At 72.8% G+C, this 20,982-nt stretch overlaps 1 protein-coding gene across 1 annotated transcript; it reads left to right on the top strand.

The window, feature by feature from the left end:
- The first annotated feature begins 910 nt into the window (after positions 1-910).
- JAG2 (jagged canonical Notch ligand 2) lies at positions 911-20,766 on the top strand. Its single transcript, XM_028507934.2, is given in 27 exon segments — positions 911-998; positions 1,200-1,544; positions 8,343-8,400; positions 9,324-9,575; positions 9,694-9,754; positions 12,510-12,640; positions 12,747-12,866; positions 13,029-13,142; positions 13,392-13,505; positions 13,651-13,764; positions 13,846-13,892; positions 14,019-14,189; positions 15,214-15,364; positions 15,487-15,639; positions 15,714-15,827; positions 16,052-16,165; positions 16,255-16,368; positions 16,512-16,628; positions 17,073-17,100; positions 17,183-17,268; positions 17,759-17,872; positions 17,960-18,075; positions 18,492-18,740; positions 19,124-19,255; positions 20,047-20,203; positions 20,283-20,620; positions 20,622-20,766. Coding segments are annotated over 27 exon segments (3,696 nt in total). The 5' UTR covers positions 911-932; the 3' UTR covers positions 20,742-20,766.
- The last annotated feature ends 216 nt before the right edge of the window (positions 20,767-20,982 follow it).

Below are 20,982 nucleotides of genomic sequence, written 5' to 3'. Positions count from 1 at the left end.
AGCTGCACACAGCCTGCGCCTGGGAGCAGTTGTTGCCTGGCTCCCGGACCCACGAGCGGCGGCGGCGGCGGGGAAGACGCTGGCGCTGGTGGGGAGCAGCGCCCCCTGCGGCCGGCGTGGAGGCTGTGGGAACGGCGCGGCGGGGACCCTCCCCCAGGAAGGGGGGCGCACAGTAGGTTGGGCCCGGCTTCGGTCACAGCCCGCGCCCGCCCCGCGTGGGGGCCGAGCCCTGATTTGTGCGGAGGCGGCATCTCTCCTCTGAGACTTCGAGGAGCGCAGCGGCCGCGCACTGATGGGAGGGGACCACGGCGGTGACCTCAGGGGGCGCCCCACCCCCTGGCTCATGACACCCGGCGGCGGGGCTCGGGCGAGCCGAGACCGCTTTGCGGCACCGGTCCCTCCTCGCCGGGCTCGGCCGAAGCGTCACCGGAGCCCCACGGTCCCATCATCCGGAGAAGCGCGCGCAGGGCCGGGACGCTAGCCGGAGGCGCCCTCCGCCGCCTTTAAAGCCCCGGCGCCTAGGCACCCTCCCCAGCCCCACCCCACGGCTTTGCCCCGCCCCCTCATGCATATGCAGGTGCGCGGGTGACGAATGGGCGAGCGAGCTGTCAGTCTCGTCCCGAACTTGTTGGCTGCGGGCGCCGGGAGCGCGGGCGCTCAGAGCTGAGGCCGGGACCCGCCGCCGCTCGCCGCCGCTGCCGCCGCCGGGAGGGAGCCAAGCCGGGTCGGAGCGCAGCCGCCTGCGAGCCCGAGCCCGCAGCTCCTGCGCGCTCGCCGCCGCCCAGACCCGCGCGGCGCCGCCTCGACCCCGCCCGCCGCCACCGCCGCTGCCGCTGCCGGCGCTCGGAGGGCGCGCGGGCGCAGGGAGGCCGGGCCGGGCCGGACGCGCAGGGGCGGCGGCGGTGGCGGTGGCGAGCGGGGTCGAGGCGGAGATGCGGGCGCGGGGCCGGGGGCGCCTGCCCCGGCCGCTGCTGCTGCTGCTGGCGCTCTGCGTGCAGGTGAGCGAGGGGGCGCGGACGGGGCGCACCGAGCCGTCCCTCGGGGCCGGGCGGCACCGCCTGTGAGCGCTGCGTTCGGGAACCCTCGGGGCCGCGCGCCAGGGCCGGGGCTCGGCGGGGGCTGGCGGACGGGTGGGGGCGGGGCGCCCGCTCACGACCCCGGCCCGCGCCTCCCTCGCGCGCTCTCTGCCTTATTTTTAGGCGGCGCGGCCCATGGGCTATTTCGAGCTGCGGCTGAGCGCGCTGCGGAACGCGAACGGGGAGCTGCTGAACGGCGCCTGCTGTGACGGCGACGGCCGGACGACGCGCGCGGGGGGCTGCGGCCACGACGAGTGCGACACGTACGTTCGCGTGTGCCTTAAGGAGTACCAGGCCAAGGTGACGCCCACGGGGCCCTGCAGCTACGGCCACGGTGCCACGCCCGTGCTGGGAGGCAACTCCTTCTACCTGCCGCCGGCGGGCGCCGCGGGGGACCGGGCGCGGGCCCGGGCTGGCGGCGACCAGGACCCGGGCCTCGTCGTCATCCCCTTCCAGTTCGCCTGGCCGGTACGTGCGCCTCTACCCTGGGCCCCAGCTCTCCTCTCCCTCCGCGTCTGGGCCCCCGCCCTGCACGCGGACCCTCTGGCACCTGCGACCCGGGCCCTGCGTGAGTCTGCGCGCGCCCAGACGGGGCGGGCCCGGCAGGGGGCGCCACACGGCGGGCAGACCCCAGGCGCGTGCTCCGTGGGGCTCCGTCCGCGCCCCGCCACGTGGGCGCGCGGGGGTCGCGGTGGGGGCGGGGGTGGCTGCGGCCCGCGTGCGCGGCAGCCCGCGGCGTGTGCCTGCGTCGCTGTGCGCGTGTCTGTCTGGGTGGAGAGGCCTTGCGAGACGCCTTGGGCCCCTGCAGGCCGCAGAGGCATGTGCGCCGCGCGTGCTGGGGCTGGTATGGGGCAGGCCCTGGCGGAGCCGCCCTGGGCCGGCGGCCAGCCTGCGCTCGCCCTGCTGTTTCCTGGATGCCCGTGAATGGGGTGGGGATGGGGGGGCTGGGCTGGGGAGGACTCAATGCACGTGTGTTGACTGCAGCCCCCGGTGCTGGTCCAGCCTCCCCCACCTCGACCCCTACTTCCAGGAAGAGACAGGGGCCTTGGTGCCGGGACTTGGGGGTTGGGCAGTCAGGCAGCAGCCACAGGCCTGGGGATGCTGGAAGGGATGTGGCCCCAGGCCATGGTGGGTGAGGGCAAGGGCAGGTGAGCAGGGGGCACGTGAGGGAGCGCTGGTGGTCATTGCTGGTGCGGTCTGTTTCTGAACCGCCGCCCGGCTGGCACTGGTGGGTCTCTGGGCTGCAGCCCCGGGACTGGGTGGGGCAGGAATGCAGAGGACCCCTGAGGCAGGACCTCTGCTAGGTCAGGAGCAGCCAGCTGTGGGGGGGCGGGGTGGGGGGCTCCAAGAGGGCTGGCAAGTGGGGAGTCCCAGGCACAGGGTGTCAGACTGTGATGGAGGGGCCCCTGCCTTCTGACCCAGGACGTCTGGCCGGAAGGAATGTGGCCACCTGGTGCCCCCGAGGCCGGGCTGGCCAAGGTCGGACCATCAGGACCTAGCCCGTGGGAGCCCTGCCTGGCACCTTCCTCTCCGCCAGCCCTCATCCTCACCCCTTCCTGACCGCCTGCCGGGTGAGGAGGTTCCCTCGGCCCCCCGGCCGTGGCCTTGCGCCGCCCTTTGAGCCCGGCTGGCTTCTGGGGTCCCCCTCGACCCCGGGCCCCCTGAGGGGAACGTGCTTCTGAGCGGGAGGAGGCAGGGGCAGCCTGGGAGGCCCCGGGCAGTTCCGCCGCGCCCGCCCCTCGCCCCCACAGCCGCGCGGCAGGCAGGTCTGAGCAGGGCCGCAGCCTGTCGTGTGTGCTTGGGCTCCCGCCAGGGCGGCTTCAAATCGCTACCTGAGGATGTGTTTTCTGCTCGAGTTGGCAGCCGCCGCGTGGGGGCGGGGAGGCCCCGGAGGAATGTGGCGGGCCAGCGCGGGTCCCTCGTGGCTCTTGGGCCCCACCAGCCAGCCAGGCGCGGGCCGGGGTGGGGCAGGCCCTCGCCTCCTGGGGGCCCTGGGCTGTGGGTCTCTGGCCGCTTCCCCTTCTTCCCGCTCGCAGCCTCTCCCTCTGGCGCCCCGGGCAGGGCCACGTGGCTCGCCCCAGGTAGGGACCGGGGCCGCGGGTCGTGCATGCTCAGGCGCAGCGCCTGTCCCCTCCGTGCGGCTGTGCGGCGTGCAGTGACGCCAGTGCCTTGGTATTTCCGAGCGCTGCGGCCGCCCTGGGGCCGCGCCACCTTGGCCTGCGGCGGGTCCCACTCTGCCTGCCGGGCTGGGGTCTGTTTGGAGCCTCGGGTGCCCTCTGGGGGCTCCTCTCCCACAGAGGGAGCAGGGCCTGTGCCCGGGCTCCCTGGGGGCCATAGGTGTCTCAGGCTTCGGTGGTCCGGGGGTAGGGGGGGCTCCTGCTCAGGGCTGGCGTGGACCCTGGGGCTTGGAGGGAGCTGGAGGGGAACATGGGCCTCCAGGAGGAGTCCAGAGAGCTGACCCCCCCTGTCCCCAGGGCCGCAGAATGGGAGCTGCTGGTCTGGGTGCCTTGCCCTTCCGGCCCCTAGAGTGACCCTTCCAGCCCCTTGAGTGACCCCGGCCCTCCCGCCCCGGCCTCTGCCAGGACCCCGGCAAGTTGGGTGGGCCGGTGTCCAGGCTGATGTCGGGCGCAGCCTTCCCAGGAGGGCCTGGCCTGGGCCTTGGGGGTGGGAGCTGCCCTGCTTTCCTGGCCCCACCCCACAGAGGCCCCAGCCTCTTCCCTGGCCTTCCGGGGCTCAGGGACACCCGTCGGCCCCAGAGTGGCCTCCAGCTGACCGCCTGAAGGTCGGTGTGCGGGAAGGCGCACGTGTGCTCTCTGGGCCTGGCAGGTGGCCAGGGGTGTCTGGCGGGCCGGATGGGGTGGGCTCCGAGGAACTGGGTGATGGAGGGGCAGCGTGGCAGCCGGGGCCGCACCCCGAGTGCGGGAATTGGGGGCGGGGGTTGCTGCAGGCCATGCCTTCCTGCCAGGTGTGTGGGCGGCAATTCTGGAGTCTCAGGGACACCCAGGGTGGGCCTGGGCCCCTTGCGTGTCACGGGTGGGCCTGCGGTGACCCCCTTCCTGACGGCGCGGCCGACCCGCGGCCCTGGGCGGCAGCAGCTCCAGGGGCTGCTCCTCCCCGGGGTACACATAGCCCCCCGCCCGGCCCCCAGCCTGCTCGTCTCCCCTGCGGCTGCCTAGCCCAAGGCTGCGGTCCCCAGGGGGCTGTGGCGTCTCGGGAGGCCATGTGCTCGGGGGTGGGATTTGGGCCCCTCAGAGCGGTGTGTCCCGAAGAAGGGGCTCTGGTGGGAGGTGGGCACAGGGCTCGGCCCCCGCCTCCAGCCATCACAGCCTGGCAGCGGCACGGGCCCCAGCCCGCGGCGGGCCCCAGCCGAGGCCCGCGCCGGGCGCCAGTGCTGTCCCTGCAGGGGAGAGCATCACCCTGCTTGTGCTCCTGCCCCCCCCCCCAGGAGCTGGGGGAGCCCCAACTCCCTTCCCACCCCCTCTCACCCTCTCTCTCCTGGGGTCTCAGGGAGCCCCCCAGGCTGGGCCCTCTGCTTCCTTCCAACACCTTTCCCTCAGGGACCGGGGGTCCTGCTGGACGGGGCTCAGCAAGGGGGGGCTGCTGGGAGGGCTTGGACGCGGGCGGGGCTGTGTCCCTCGGCCTTGGGGGCCGGGCGGGGGGCCCAGGCCGCAGCTGACAGGGACGAGGCCCCTGCGGTGTTTCAGGCAGGGGGTCCCGGAAGGGACTGTGGTCTCGGGGACTGTGTCGGGCTCTGTGGGGTCTGGACGGAGGCAGACTGGGCCACCGAGGGTGGGGAGACAAGCACCCCTAACCCCAGGCCCGAGCCAGGGTCCTGACCCCCGACCCTCTGAGCCAGGTGGTCAGGATCTCTCAGCCTCTGAGCCCAGGTGAGCTGGGGAGCCTGTCCTGGTCCCCAGGTGTGACTGGGCTCAGCCCAGCCTGGGCTTTGCCGCAGTCGACTCGCAGGGTCCAGCTGCTGAGATGCTGGGAGCCCTCCTCACTGCAAGGGGCCCGAGGGTGGGGTGGGCGGGGTGGGGCGCCCCTGGGCAGGGCCCTGGCCGGTCTGGTGTGGGTGTCTGGGTTCCTGAGTCGGGTGGGCCTGTGGCCCATGCCTCCTGCCACTGCCCAGGGGCCCAGGGCCTTGTGGGGAGGCGGCCCCTCCCCACCCCTCGGGTGACAATGGCCGCGGAGGCCCGGGCCTCTGCAGAGCTCGGGTTTCAGGAAATGTATCTGCTCAGAGCTCCTGGCACCGCAGGCACCGGCTCCGCTCCGTGGGGGGCCGGAGGGCTGATGCGGTCGTCTGGGCAGGGAGGGGGCCAGGCTGGAGCCTGAGCCCTGGGCGGTGGGCTTGGGGCTGTGCAGGGTCCTCCTGGTGTGGGGAGCCCTGGCCCGTGGAGTGTCTGTCGCACTGGGTCGGAGGGTGTCCAGAGCTTTGGGGTACGTGGTACCTGTGGGCCTCTGCCATTCCTCTGTCTTTGGGCTGCTGCCCGGTCACCCCTGTCTTAGGGTCAGATGGAGGGTCTGGGCCTGGCCTTGGGGGTCAGGGTTGGGGAGGAGCGGTCTGGTGGTTGGGTGGGGGAGGGGGTCTGCTGCGCAGCGTCGGGTGGACCAGGGTGGGCTGGCAGGATGTGTTGTGGCCAGACCTCCAGGGACCGAGGTCAGCTGGCTGGTGGGCCTCCCAGGGACCAGGGTCCCTCTGCCTGCTCGTAGGGCTCCTGTCCCACCCCGGCCCTGGAACGGCAGGACCCCTTTGAGGCCCAGCCCAGACCCGTCAGCCCTCCTGCTGAGCCCTCCTGCTGTGGGGCCGGCAGCCGGGTGCCCCTGCGGCCCCGGAGGCGGGGACGGCAGGTTGCCGTTGCAGAGGGGAAACTGAGTCCTGGAGGCAGCCGGGAGCAGCGGCGGCGGGGCCGCACCGAGGGAGGCTCAGGTTCGCTCTGGATGGCTTCCTGCCGTGCAGGTGCAGGGAGCCCAGCTGGCGGGCGGCGGGGCCCCCGTGGGCGGGCGCACGTCCCTGCGGGAACAGGTAACCTGGAGCCCGGGGCTCCGCCAGGGTGGCGGTAACCCTACCTCAGCGGGTGGCGTGGGGTTTCCTGGGAGCCAGCAGGAGCGCCCTGCTTGCCGGCGCCCAGGTGCGGGGGGACGGCCAGCGGCCCCGTGGGGTGGGCGGCCTGCAGCGGTGGCCATGGGCCCGCCCGGCCTGGCTCGCCGCTCCCACCGCTGCTCACCCTCACTGTCCACTCCACCTGGGGCCGCAGGCCTCACGCAGACCCCCTGCTGGCCACTCCCTGGGCTCAGCAGTTGGCGCTGCAGCTGGTCCTGCCATCGCGCCCTGGACAGTGTGACTGGCGCTCAGTCCGGGTCCCCACTGCCGGCCCCGAGCCCCGCCCCACCCCCTGTGGAACAGCCCCCTGCCCCGGAGCCCCGCCCGGCACTCTGCCCGCCAGGGCTGAGGTCGTGGGCGGGGTGCAGAGCCAAGCCTGCTGCAGACGCCGTGGGAGAGGGGATGGAGGAAGGAAGGAAGGAAGGAAGGAAGGGAGGGAGGAAGGAAGGAAGGAAGGAAGGAAGCAAGGAGTGAGTGGGTGAGCCAGGGAAGGCAGGAACAAAACGGCCGAGGCTGGGACACAGCTGGGGCTCGGGCTGTCACGGGAACGGCTGGCCTGAGGGGGGCGCTCTGGGCCCAGGGAGAGGCTGCGTGTGTAGGGGCCGGGGCTGGGGACAGGGTGGGTGTGCTGGGGTGGCTGTGAGAGGACAGGAGCTGCGGGGTTGGGGGGTGGCGAGCCCCAGGAGCAGCGTGTGGGGAGATGCGCATGGAGTCCAGGGTTCTGGGGGTCTGGCAGTGACGGGTGGGGGGTGGTTCAAGAAGTGGGACTGAGGGCCTGGTGGCCACCTGGGGCGGCAGGAAGGGCCCTGGAGGGCAGAGGGTTGACCCCCAGTTTCAGCCCACGCTCCTGGGTGAGTGCAGGCCCCTGGGTGGCAGCGGTGGGCGGGAGGTCCTGGCCACCACCTGGGCGTCCCAGAGGCTGGGCTGGGCTTGGAGCAGGGGCAGCAGTGTGGACGAGAGGGGAGGCCATAGGGAAGGAGATGTCTTGTCATGGGAGGAGGAGAGGGTCCCCAAGGGCCAGGTGGGGGGGTCCCCAAGGGCAGTGGGTGTGGTTGGCTGTGGCAGGCAGCCCGCGGGTGGGGAGTGGGGCCAGGTGGTGTGGGCACTCGGGTGTGCCCAGCGGGGACCGGCGGGCGTGGGCCTGTGTGTCTGCAGGAGGCTGCCAGTCGGGGGTGGGAACCGCAGAGGGTGCGTGGGGCTTGGTGGCAAAATGTGTGGCTCCCCAGCACAGCCAGGCTGCAGGGGCCGGGCGATGGACAGGCCGGAGTCTGGTTCCCCAGGGCAGCCAGCGGCCCTGGCCCCGCGGCCCCAGCCTGGGGGGAGCCAGGCTCTGGCGGAGGGGGCTTCAGTTCCGTCCTGGCCTGGACAGGCGAGCCACGGAGGGCCCTGGGCAGGGAGGCCAGGCTCGCCGCTCCCGGGGGGCTGGTGCCTGCAAGCGACAGGGCCGCCCTGGCCTCCCTGGCAGCGGGCGCGGGCCCTGGAGGTGCTCGGTGCCGGCACCCCACCACGCAGCCTGGGGCTCAGGTGGTCCTGGGACGGGGGGACGACCACGGCCGAGGCTGCGCCAGGGCCCCTCGCTGTCTCTTCTTGGCCTCAGAGTGAGGGGGCGTGGAGACCGCGTGCTGTCGGGGTGCACCTGCTGCGTCCGGGGGGCAGCACCAGAGCCAGGGCCTGTCGGGGGCCTTGTGGGCGCGTTGTCCACCCTGCCGTCCCCGCGTGCCTGGCGGAGGGGCAGCAGGGGGACACAGTGCCGTCCCTCTGGGGCGGGCTCCCCGCAGGGCCCTTGCGTTGTCCCTCTGGAGCGAGGCCCCCACCAGGTGCCCTGCGGTCCCAGAACACGGGGACCCGCCTGCGGCCAGTGCAGCACTCTGCTGCCCCTGCCCCCTGCCCGGGCACTCAGCACCCCCAGGTGTGGGCTGCTGGCTGTGGGAGCCAGGGGCTAAGCCCCCCTGAGCCGGCGACCACGGGGGCAGCCTCCTTCCTGCCGGTGGGTGGTCTGGGGGTCTGAGCTGAGGGTGGGGGGATAGAGGGCACAGCAAGGTCGCTGGGAGGGGCCCCTGTGGGCAAGCAGACCGGGGCCCAGAGTGGCAGCTCGGGGTGGGGCCACGGCAGGCTGGTCCCTGTCCGAATGGGGGGTCCCTGACTGGCGCCCCCTGTATCCACAGCGCTCCTTCACCCTCATCGTGGAGGCCTGGGACTGGGACAACCACACCAGCCCGGACGGTGAGTCCGCCGGCCGGCGGCGGGGCAGGGGGCTGCTGCCTGTGGGCTCCCTCGGGGCGCTGGGAGGTGCACACGGCCAGGCTCCTGGGGGACAGAGGCCCCCACACCAGGACTGCCGCTCCTCCCAGAGGGCCCTGGGCACAGTGTCCCAGCCCCCCAAGGGGCTGCCCCTGTATTCCCCTGAGGGAGTGCTCCCTGGAACACGGGACGTGGTGGCCGTCTCCGAGACTCACCTGCGGGCTGGCGGCCTGTGCTTGGGGCCTGCAGGCCCCGTGGGCGTGGGACAGAGAGGTTTGCCAGGGGCCGGCGGGAGGTGCCCCACAGGTCAAGGCAGCTCCTGCAGAGGCCCTGGGCCAGAGGGAGCCCCATGTGTTTGGGGAGCAGCTGGGGGCTGCACTGCAGGGTCGGGGGGAAGCCACAGGGTCAGCAAGGCCCCCCGGGGGGCTGTGCCAGGGTGGGAGTGAGTGTGGGGACGGGCTGCCCGCATCTGAGCGGTCCCGGGAGGTGGGGTGGTGGGACAGACACAAGGGCAGGCTCTGAGGGCCGCAGCATCCTGCTGGGAGAGGCCCAGGGGCACAGTGGAGGGAGCAGGGGTGCAGGGGTTCCTCAGCCTTTGCTGTGGAGAGTCCCCAAGCACAGAGGTGGTTTTGGGGTCCCCGTGTGCCCGTGGTGCCAGCTCTCGCCCCCCACCCCCAGGCAGTAGCTGGGTTTGGGGTGAGACCCAGCTGCCAGGTGGCCTGGCCGGGACCGAGGGCAGGGGGCGGTGCTGGCGAGGGCGCCGGCCTGGGGCTCGGGTGGGGTTGGGGGGGGGCCCCCCTCCGCTCTGGGCCCGTCTGCGGCTGGGGGGAGGCGCGGGAGCCCGGCGGGCGGCCCCGAGCACCCCGGGGTGGCGCGGGCTGGGCTGACGGCGCCGCCCGCCGCAGAGACGCTGCTGATCGAGCGGGTGTCGCACACGGGCATGGTCAACCCTGAGGACCGCTGGAAGAGCCTGCACTTCAGCGGCCACGTGGCCCACCTGGAGCTGCAGATCCGGGTGCGCTGCGCCGAGAACTACTACAGCCCCACCTGCAACAAGTTCTGCCGGCCCCGCGACGACTACTTCGGCCACCACACCTGCGACCAGTACGGCAACAAGGCCTGCATGGACGGCTGGATGGGCAAGGAGTGCCAGCAAGGTGTGGCCGGGCGGCGGCGGGCGGGCGGGCGGGCCCGGGGGCACCCCCCGGGGGCGGGGGACTGCGGGCGGCCGAGGTGCCGCCGCCGCAGCAGGCTCTCCGCCCCCTTCTGTTGCAGCCGTGTGCAAGCCGGGCTGCAACCTGCTGCACGGGGGCTGCGCCGTGCCCGGGGAGTGCAGGTGAGCGCCCCCCGCCCCGCCCCCACCCCCTCCTCCTGGTGCACAGACCGCTGCGCACACTCACACACGCGTGCACACACGCTGCACAGGCTGGGCCTGCCGTGCGAGGGGTGCTGTGTGGGGCCTCGGGGAGGGTGGCTGGGACGGTCACTTCCAAGGGGTGCGGGCCTGGGGATCCAGCGCCCCCTCAGCGTGGGTGTCCGCAGCACAGGGACACAGCAGCAGCGGGGCTCGAGCCCCCAGATCACGGAGAGAAGCTGGCAGGGGTGGGGCAGGACCCGCGGGGAAGAGGGCCCCCGGGGGTTCGGAGCTGGGCGAGGAGGGAGGAAGGACCAGGGCAGCTGCCGTGGGGAGAGCTGGTGGGAAAGCTGCTGCAGGGGTGAGGGCGGACCGGGGTGACCGGCAGGAGGCGGAGAGGTGGGCAGGGTCCTTCAGACGTCCCAGAGAGGATTTGACGTGGGGTGAGGGGAGTGGGGGGGTCAAAGGGGGTCAGGGATGGCCCCAGGCCTTCCAGCCTCTGGGCTGGGCTGAGCTGAGCTGTGTGTTAGGGGCGGGGCAGGAGGGGGCTGTCTGCCTCGCCCCAGGCGGGGTCTTCTGGGCAGAGGGGTCGATGGGGGTGGGCCTGGCCCAAGGCCCCAGGGGCACCTGGGGTGTGCAGACGGCGTTTGAAGCCCTGGGCTGGGAGCAGACGGAGAGAGGAGGCCGGAAGGGTCCGGGCCTCCTGTTGGTGAGGCCGGCAGCCCCCCGGGGGTTCCGGCAGCCGGGTGCAGACAGTGGGCGCTCGGGCGCCGAGGACGGCCGGGGCCCAGGGGGACACTGTCTGCCCTGGGCCTCCCTGGGGGGCGGGTTTCCCTTCTTCAGACAAGGGTACTGGGCACAGAGACGTTAAGCGGCCTTCTCAGGGTCACACAGGAATGAGTTTGGACAGGAAGGCAGGGTTTGGGAGCCAGGAAGGGAGAGTGGTGGCCCTGCTGCTTGTCCGGCGGTAGCTCTGGCCCCAGGGAAGGGCCGGGCGCTGGGTTTCACTCACCCAGCCCCTCACACTGCTGGGTCTCAGGCCCACCCAGTGGGCCGCAGAGTGGGGGCACAGCAGGGGTAAGAGGGCCACCAGTGCGGGGGCCGGCCCAGGGCAGGCCTGAGTTCTGGGTGGGAGAGGTGGTGTGAGGCCGGCCGTCTGTCCAGGGAGGGGCCTGCCCACTGACTTGGGGGGTGGGGGTGAGCCCGGGGAGCGAGCCCAGTGGGGCTGGGTCTCAGCCCTGCACACCTTGGCTCACCCTGCAGGCCACCGTGCCGTGGCCCCGGGGGTCTGAGCAGGGACGGAAGGAGGCTGAGGTGGGAGGCAGGCCGGTCTCCGCCCCACCCTCCCCCTGCCGGCCGGGCGAGCAGGAAGCCGAGGGGCGGGAGCCCGGGACGGAGGCCCTTCGGGCCCTGTATGGGGGAGTAGGTGAGCCCCCACCCGCCCTCTCCCAGCCCTGTGGGTGAGGCCCAGCTGCTGCGGCGGCTCAGGACTCAGGTTTCAGGGCAGGACACCCCCACCGGATGCTGCTGCGGAGATGGCCCTGCCTTCCTGCCGCCTCCTCCCTGGCTGCTGGAGCCCTGGGCCAGGGAAGCGGGGGTCTGCCCCACCCAGGCCGGACAGCACGCCCCGGGGACCCCAGCTGGGGACCCGAGCCCCTCACAGCCCCTGCCCAAGCCTGGTCCCCCACGTCACCTGGAGGGCTCGGGTCAGGGCGTGCGGCCTGCACCCACGTGGGCCCCTGGGTGCTCGGGGTCTGCGTGGCAGAGCCCCTTCCCTCCACCCTCAGCTCCCCTGTCCTGTGCCCACGGAGCCGGCAGGCCGCTGTCCCCTCCGGCGGTCATGGGGCCCGGGGCAGCCCAGGAAGGGCCGTGGCTCCTTCCTCGTACAAAAATAAATCCACGTGGCGGTGCCGGTGTGGAAGAGACGCGGCCTGGATGTCCCGCCCTTCCCCCGGGACCTTGCAGTTCTTGGAAGGGGCCCCTGGGGTCCTGGTCAGGGCCTGGCGGCCCCCTAGGTCCCTGCTACAGGACAGTGGGGCCTTCCCCTGACCGCGGGGTCCACAGTCACGCTGAGCTCTGGGCTCTCAGGATGGGGCCGCACAGGTGGCCTCTTCTGCCCTGGCCGCCTGCCCTCCTCCTGCAAGACTTCCCGGAGGGGATGCTGGCCCACAGCACAGGCGGGGCCAGGCTGCGGGGTCGTGGCCTCTTTGCCAGGGAGCAGGTGGCTCTTCCCGGGTCCGGCAGGGCTGTCCTGGTGCAGCCTTGGGCCTTGGGCCCCCACCTGTGAAATGGATCCCTGGTGGGGCTTTGTTGGCAGAGAGTTGTTATTGCCCTTGAGCTTCAGGTGAGGTCACAAGCTGGGCCTCGGGCCACAGGGCTAGGGCCAGGTGGGGAGCCCCTGCCGACATCCCACGGGGCTGCAGGGACCGGGTGCCGCGGGGCCCCGCGTCCTGGGGTCCCGGCTGGGCTTCCCTTCCCCAGCGTCTGCTCCCGGGGCCCCACGCAGGGGCAGGTCCCAAAATAGCTCCGGGAGGAGTGACTGGACAGCTGCGGCCACTGCCCTGGGCCAGTGGCCGGGCGCGTCTGCGACGGTGGGGGTGGCCGGGCCCCGTGACCCCCGCCTGGCCCCTGGCCCGCTCCAGGTCAAAGGCCAGGGGTGCCGGCCTCGGGGGTGGCCCGAGTCCGTAGGGCGCGCCCCCACCGACCGGCCCCACGCCCCTCGGCCGCCCGCCCGCAGGTGCAGCTACGGCTGGCAGGGCCGCTTCTGTGACGAGTGCGTCCCGTACCCCGGCTGCGTGCACGGCAGCTGCGTGGAGCCCTGGCAGTGCACCTGCGAGACCAACTGGGGCGGCCTGCTCTGCGACAAAGGTAGCGGGCGGCGGGCGGCCCGGCCTGCGGCTCGGCCACCCCGGGGCGGGCAGGGCGCGCGGGGCAGGCCCGGCCCTGAGCGCCCCGCCCCCGCCCCTGCCCGCAGACCTGAACTACTGCGGCAGCCACCACCCCTGCACCAACGGGGGCACCTGCACCAACGCCGAGCCCGACCAGTACCACTGCGTCTGCCCCGCCGGCTACTCGGGCAAGAACTGCGAGCGGGGTAGGTGGGCGGCCTCGGCCGCGTCTCGGGGCCCCGTCCCTCCGGCCCCTGGTGCCCTGGACACTGCCTTACCCCGCCGTGGGGCTGGGGAGCGGGGGGCGCCCTGGGAAGGCGGGCGCCTGGGCCACAGCCCCCACCCAGCACCCCTCTGGTCCCGTGCAGCCGAGCACGCCTGCTCCTCCAACCCGTGTGCCAACGGCGGCTCGTGCCACGAGGTGCCCTCTGGCTTCGAGTGCCACTGCCCGTCCGGCTGGAGCGGCCCCACCTGTGCCCTGGGTGAGTGCTGCCGGGTGCGGCGCGGGGCTCTGGGCAGGCACCTGAGGGGTCCTGAGGGCGGGGGCGGGGCGGCAGCTGTCACGCCTGCACGCGTGTCTGTGGCCTGGGTGGCCCCGGGGGCAGGGGGGTGACAGGGAGACCCTGGCACGTGACGGGTCCTCCATACGGAGACCCGGTCTGTGGGCCCCCTCCCAGCCCCGTCCACATGCCAACCCCGCCCCCCCGCCCCCCCCCCCCGTCCCTCTTCAGACGTGGACGAGTGCGCCTCCAGCCCGTGCGCGGCAGGCGGCACCTGCGTGGACCGCGTGGACGGCTTCGAGTGCATCTGCCCGGAGCAGTGGGCGGGGGCCACCTGCCTGCTGGGTAAGGGGCGGGGCCTCGTGGGAGCATGCGCTGAGGGCTCTGCATCCGGCGGCTGCTGCGGGGCTGCGGGGCTGCGGGGCTGCGGGCGCCAGGCGCAGGGGCACGTGGGGCCGGGCCCCACGGCGCCCTCTTGTCTCCTCCACAGACGCCAATGAGTGTGAAGGGAAGCCGTGCCTTAACGCTTTCTCTTGCAAAAACCTGATTGGTGGCTATTACTGTGATTGCCTCCCGGGCTGGAAGGGCCTCAACTGCCACATCAGTCAGTACGGGTGGCGGGCCGCAGGCGGGTGGGCTGGGGCGGCGCCAGGGCCCCGCCCCTGACCCCACCCTCTGTCTGCAGAGGACCGCGACTGTCACGGCCAGTGTCGGCACGGGGGCACCTGCGAGGTGAGCTGCGGCGGGCGCCCCGCCTCTGCGCACACTCGGGAAGGGCGTGGGATGGAGGTGCCTGCCGGGCTGCCGCGGGACGCCCGCCCAGCCCCGCCCTTCCGTCTGTCCTTCCGCCTGCCCCAGGACCTCGCGAACGGCTACCAGTGCACGTGCCCCAGGGGCTTTGGCGGCCGGCACTGCGAGCTGCCGCTGGACGAGTGTGCCAGCAGCCCCTGCCACGCCGGCGTGTGCGAGGACCTGGTGGGCGGCTTCCGCTGTCACTGCCCCCAGGGCTTCTCCGGGCCGCTCTGCGAGGTGAGTCCGTCCTTCTCAGCCCTGGTTGCTGTGCCTGGAGCCACCCTAGTGACCAGGAGGGGCTGCAGTCAGGGCTGACCCCGCAGGGTCCTGGACTGAGACGTAGCCCCCAAAGTCCAGGTGCCTGGCTGCACAGAGTGTAGGGGGAGGGTCAGGGGTCCCTGCTGGTGCCCTCACCCGTGTGGCTCTGTGGGTGGGCATCATCCTGCAGACTGAGGGGGCAGGGGTCACGAGTTCAATTCCCAGTCAGTGTGTGTGCCTGGGTTGCAGGCCTGGTCCCCGACCGATGTCTCTCTCTCACATGGATGTTTCTCTCCCTCTTTTTTTCCTTCCCTCCCCCTCTCTCTAAGAATAAATAAATAAAAATCTTTTTGAAAAAGGGGGGTCCCTGCTTGTCATGCCAAGCCCGGCAGAGGCCGTGTGTGGCCCCCACCCTGGGACGGGAGGGGCAGTAGTCTCGATGGCCTGAGCTGTGGGCAGCCTGAGAGGGGGCCCAGGGTGTGGTGAGGGTGCCTGCCGGGGTGAGGGCTGTGCACGTGGGTCCAGCCCGGGAGTGAGTGGCGCTGTCCAGGCAGGCGGCCCGTGCCCACTGCCCTCTGAGCAGCCCTGCCCTCTGCAGGGGAGAGCAGGACGGGGCTGCGGGCTGCAGGCTTCCTGGGGCGCGGGGCCAGGGTCCCGCCGGGGGCCGGGGGCCTGGCGGTGCCGAGTCTGGGAGGACCTGCAGGCTGGGCTCAGGGCAGCGGTGGCATTGGGGAAGTGGGTCAGGGGCTGGCCTTCCTGCCAGCAGCAGGGGTGATGGCCGGATGCCGCCTGGCGGGCAGAGGAAGCGGGCTGTGGCGGACCGAGAGGCCGGGAGGCCGCAGGTGTTTCCGTCCAGCCGAGCGGCCTGGACAGTCCCAGGGGACGTCCTCCAGGCCCTGGCCGTGGAGCCTGGCGTCTGGGGCCCCTGGGGCTCCTGGAAGGGACGGGACGCCTGGCCAGTCTGCCAGGAGCAGCTGGGCCCTCACGACACCCCGCCCCGCAGGTGGACACCGACCTCTGTGAGCCGAGCCCCTGCTGGAACGGCGCCCGCTGCTACAACCTGGAGGGCGACTACTACTGCGCCTGCCCCGAGAGCATGGGCGGCAAGAACTGCTCCGTGCCCAGGGACCCCTGCCCCGGAGGGGCCTGCAGAGGTGGGGCGGGGCCTGCGGGGTGGGCCTGCAGGGTGGGGCGGGGCCTGCAGAGGGGGGGGCCTGCGGGGTGGGGCGGGGCCTGCGGAAAAGGGGCCCCGGATGACCCCTCCCCTTTGCTGCAGTGATTGACGGCTGCGGGTTGGAGGCCGGACCCCGGGTGGCTGGCGTGCCGGCCCCCGGCGTGTGTGGCCCCCATGGACGCTGCGTCAGCCTGCCCGGCGGCAACTTCTCCTGCATCTGTGACAGTGGCTTCACGGGCACCTACTGCCATGAGAGTGAGTGGCCACGACGGGCCGTGGGCCGGGTGGGGGCTGGCAGCCTGGACCTTGCTCACGCCAGCCTCCCGCAGACATTGACGACTGCCGCGGCCAGCCGTGCCACAACGGGGGCACGTGCATTGACGAGGTGGACGCCTTCCGCTGCTTCTGCCCCAGCGGCTGGGAGGGAGAGCTCTGTGACACCAGTGAGTGGCCCCGCCGGGCTCCCCGCCCTGGCCGCGGCCTCTGGGTGCCGGGCACCCACACGCTGTGCCGGGTTCGCCCAGTACCTCCGGCCTGGTCCCGGCTCTGCCACCGGCGCCTTTCCCCGCCTCTCTCTGTCTCTCTGGGCCCAGCTCCGGCGCCTCTGCCCCCAAGAAGCCCTCCCCGAGTGCCGGTGACCCCGGCTGACCGGCGTCCTCGCCCCCAGATCCCAACGACTGCCTTCCCGATCCCTGCCACAGCCGAGGCCGCTGCTATGACCTGGTCAATGACTTCTACTGTGCGTGTGAGGACGGCTGGAAGGGCAAGACCTGCCACTCACGTGAGTGCCCGCCCGCCCCGCCCCCGAGGCCCCGCCCCGAGGCCCCGCCCCAGCACTAGGGCCGCCCCCTGAGCAGCCTGTGCCCGCAGGCGAGTTCCAGTGCGATGCCTACACCTGCAGCAACGGTGGCACCTGCTACGACAGTGGCGACACCTTCCGCTGCGCCTGCCCCCCTGGCTGGAAGGGCAGCACCTGCAACACCGGTGAGGAGGCCCCGGGCCCTCGGAACACGGGCGTGCCCACCCCCTTCTGACACGCCACCCCCGGCTGGGCCGGGAGCGGCGGGGACACCCGTCTGTCTAGCGCCAGACAGACAGGCCCCCTTCCCCCTGTGTGCCCCTCACAGCCAAGAACAACAGCTGCCTGCCCAACCCCTGCATGAACGGGGGCACCTGCGTGGGCAGCGGCGACTCCTTCTCCTGCATCTGCCGAGAGGGCTGGGAGGGCCGGACCTGCACGCACAGTGAGCGGGGGGGAGGGGTGGGGCGGGGTGCTGTGGGGTGGGGGCTCCCCGGGGTCGTCCCTCCTGCCCCTGCCTGTGGATGTGTCCGCTCCACCTGCCCACCAAAGCACAGTTACGCCCCAAGACCTGCTGTACGGCCCCTGCCCCTCCCAGCTCTGCAGCCCGCCCCCCCCCCCCCCCCCCCCCCCGCACACCCTGGGCCCCATCCACCTCCCGCCGACCGCTCACCCTGCGGCCAGGCCTTGCAGCCCCGCCGTCCGCCTCCAGGACTCGGCCTTCCGTGATACCCAGGGCCACCTCCTCGTGAAGCCACCATGCCCCTCCCCCCAGCCTCCCAGCACGGCCACGTGGGTGGCATGTCCAGGGCACCCACCCCAGGCTTGCGGTGGGGGCGCTGGGTGGCAGAGGCCGTGCTGACCCGCCCTTCTCCTCTCTCCAACACAGATACCAATGATTGCAACCCCCTGCCTTGGTGAGTGGCAGCTGGGGGGCCGGCCACCCTGGGGAGCTCGCCCTGCCCCGGGGGCCCCCTGACACCCGCCCTCCCTCCGCAGCTACAATGGCGGCGCCTGCGTTGACGGCGTCAACTGGTTCCGCTGCGAGTGTGCACCGGGCTTCGCGGGCCCCGACTGCCGCATCAGTGAGGCGCTGGGGGCGGCTGGGTGGGTGGGGCTGTGGGGCCCAGCCCAGGGAGCTCCTCCCAGCGCAGGCCTGGGGTCAGGGTCGCCAGAGTCCGGTGTGGACACAGCCACCCCGCCTTGCCCCCGGCCTTGGTTTCCCCACCTGCCCATACCCGGCCAACAGCGCCCCTTTGCTTGCCCCACCCTGGCATCTGAGGCTGTCCGGTTAGAGGAGGGACCACAGTGGGGTGGGGGGTGGGGTGTCTGCCCCCCAGGCCCCGCCTGCCTTGGTCCAGAAGCAGGTGCAAGAGGACGGGCTGGTGTCCACAGAGCCTCAGGCCAGTGGCAGAGCCAGGCCTGGCTCAGAGGCCCGTGGGGCACAGGGAGGCCCCTGCTCACCTGGGGTGTCTCGGCTGACCTGCTTGGGCCTCTCCTGCTGCTCTGGGCTGCGGCCCAGGCCCTGCGGGGGGCGTGGCCCCGCTGCCCGCTGAGCCGGCCGCTCCCCCGCAGACATCGACGAGTGCCAGTCCTCCCCCTGCGCGTACGGGGCCACGTGTGTGGACGAGATCAACGGCTATCGCTGCAGCTGCCCGCCCGGCCGGGCCGGCCCTCGGTGCCAGGAGGGTAGGTGGGGCCCATGGCGGGCGGGGCAGGGCGAGACCTGGCCTCCGGGGCGCGGTGCCCCGGCCGACCCCTCTGCTGTCCCCACAGTGGTCGTGTTCGGGAGGCCCTGCTGGTCGCGGGGCGTGCCCTTCCCGCACGGGAGCTCCTGGGTGGAGGACTGTAACAGCTGCCGCTGCCTGGATGGCCGCCGGGACTGCAGCAAGGTGCCGGGGCCCCTGCCCTGCCCGGCTCCAATGTCCTGGTGCTCCCGACCCATGGGGGCCCTGTCTTTTGCCCCTGACCCTGACACCCACCCTGTGAGAACTAGGAGCTGCTGCCGGGGTTGGGGTGGGATGAGCCAAGTTGACCCACCTGCACTGGGCACCCAGGAAGGAGGGCCCCCGGGCATAACCAGGCCCCTGTCCACATTGTGCAGTTGGGGAAACTGAGGCTTCCCCCTGCGCAGGCTCCAGAAACCTGAGGCCTGTGTGGCCCCTGCCTCCCGCCCCCCACGGTCCCTCCTCAGGGGGAGCCCTTTCTGGCCCTCAATACAGCCCAGGAGCCTGGGCGGTGGGGTCTCGTGGTCCTGGGACTTGCTGACCCTGACCTTTCCTGCTTCCCCATGTGCGTGCCCGGCCAGGTGTGGTGCGGGCGGAAGCCTTGCCTGCTGGTCAGTCGGCCGGACGCCCTGAGTGTGCAGTGCCCCCCGGGGCAGCAGTGCAGGGAGAAGGCCCCGGGGCAGTGCCTGCAGCCGCCCTGCGCAGCCTGGGGGGAGTGCGGCCCCGAGGAGCCCCTGCTGCCCGGCACCCCCTGCCTGCCGGGCTCCGGCCACCTGGACGACAACTGCGCGCGCCTCACGCTGCGCTTCAACCGCGACCAGGTGCCCCAGGTGAGCCGCCCGGGAGTCCGCAGGGCCGGGGAGTGCTTGCCGCTGCCCTCCACGTGGGCTGGGGCCCCGCCCCTGTGGGATCGGAAAGGCTGAGGTCGGCTCCGGGGCTGCTCAGGAGCCTGGCCCTGTGGGGTCAGATGTGGGGCCCTGCGGGGGCGGCGGGAGGCCAGGGTGCCCTTCGGTCCGTTTTCCCAGGGGCCTGACTGACGGTGGCCTTGGGCCATCAGGGGAGGGGCTCAGTGTGTGAGGCCCTGCCCTCTCCGGCCTGCCTGTGCTGCTGCTGCTGCTGCTGCAGGTGGCGGTGGCCGCCCTGTGTCCCCAGGCCATGGCCCTGGGCAGCCTGTGGGGCGGGGGCCTGCTCACCGCTGCCCACCTCTGCCCAGGGCACCACCGTGGGCGCCATCTGCTCGGGGATTCGTGCCCTGCCGGCCACGAGGGCGGTGGCCCGGGACCGCCTGCTCGTGCTGCTCTGTGACCGGCCGTCCTTGGAAGCCAGCGCCGTGGAGGTGGCCATGGTGAGTGCTGGTGGGCAGGGTGGCCAGCTCTGGGGGTCCTGCTCTGGATGTGCTCTTGGGAGGCGCTGGGAGCACAGGGGCCAGGCCAGGCCCGTCCCCGGGTGCTTGAGGAGACAGGGACGCAGGCCCGGAAGTGGGCCCAGTGCACCTGCTCGGGGTGGGGAGGGTGCTGGGTGCCCTCTCCCGGGGCTGGTGGATCCCGGCCAGCCCGCCCAGGGTGGGAGGAGAGGCGGCGGAGCCAAGACCGGGAGTCAACAGGACAGTTCACGTCAGCGAGGCTGGAGGCTGGGCCAGCACTGGGCCCGCGGCTGGGGCACATCAGAGGTCACAGGCACCAGGGGGTGGGGCACGGGTGCGGGTCCCAGAGGACAGAAGGGGCTGGGGCGTGGCCTGGGGCCTAGGGAGCTGGAAATCCACCGCAGTGGAGTCAGCTTCTCGGGGGGCACGGACCAGGATGGGGGGTCCCTGTCCTGCCTGCTGAAATGAAGGCTCTGGTTCAGGTGGGCAGAGGCCCGGGGGTCTGCAGGGGAAGGTGGGAGGAAGTGCTGGCGGGGCGGGTGGGGTTGTGGGCCGTGAAGCACTGTCGACGCCCCGTCGGTGGCGGTGGCCCCAGCCCCCTGCTCTGCCCAGGCCACACCCCTTGTCCAGCGCGGGTGGCGTCTGTCCCTGCAGCTGGGCAAGAGGCCCTGCACTGGCTCGGTCCTGGCCCCGGCCCCGCGGGGGGAGGGGTGCGGGCTCCGGAGCAGGTGGGTGGGCAGGCGGGCGGCCCTCAGTGCCGGCCTCTGCCACAGTCCTTCAGCCCCGCCTGGGACCTGCCGGACAGCGGCCTGATCCAGAGCGCCGCCCACGCCATCGTGGCGGCCATCACCCAGCGGGGGAACAGCTCGCTCCTGCTGGCCGTCACTGAGGTCAAGGTGGAGACGGTCGTGGTGGGCGGCTCCTCCGCAGGTGAGCGGGGTGGGCGGGCGGGGGCGGGGGGGGCGGGGGCCGGCGTCCTCGCCCGGGCTGGACACCCTGCCGCCCGCAGGTGTGCTGGTGCCCGTGCTCTGCAGCGTGTTCAGCGTGCTGTGCGCGGCCTGCGTGGCCGTCTGCGTGTGGTGGACCCGCAAGCGCAGGAAAGAGCGGGAGCGGAGCCGGCTGCCGCGGGAGGAGGGCGCCAACAACCAGTGGGCCCCGCTGAACCCCATCCGCAACCCCATCGAGCGGCCGGGCGGCCACAAGGACGTGCTGTACCAGTGCAAGAACTTCACGCCGCCGCCACGCCGGGCGGGCGAGGCGCTGCCGGGGCCCGCGGGCCGCGGGGGCGGCGGGGAGGACGAGGAGGAGGAGGAGGACGCCCTGGGGGCGGGGCGCTTCCTCCCGCACAAAACACGCCCAGGAGCCCGGGGGCTCGCCGGGGAGGCCGGCCCGCTGGGCCGCGGGCCCCAAAGTGGACAACCGCGCCGTGAGGAGCGGCAACGAGGCGCACCGCGCCGGCCGGGACTAGGGCCGGCGCCGCCGGCCGGAGGAGGCTGAGGCCGTGTGCATAGTTTCTTTATTTTGTGTAGAAAAACCAAAAACCAAAAACGAATGTTTATTTTCTACGTTTCTTTAACCTTGTGTAAATTATTCGATAATTGTCAGGCGGAAGGCAAGGGCGTATCCTCGGGCGGTCGCTATTTTTGTATCGTTCCCGTGCGTGGCGCCTGCCGCGTGGCGCCCTGCCGCGTGGCGGGAGAGGCGTTGCC

Source organism: Phyllostomus discolor, chromosome 1 (genome assembly GCF_004126475.2).
Source record: "Phyllostomus discolor isolate MPI-MPIP mPhyDis1 chromosome 1, mPhyDis1.pri.v3, whole genome shotgun sequence".
NCBI classification, from domain to species: domain Eukaryota; kingdom Metazoa; phylum Chordata; class Mammalia; order Chiroptera; family Phyllostomidae; genus Phyllostomus; species Phyllostomus discolor.
This window is presented reverse-complemented; position numbering and strand designations above follow the sequence as displayed.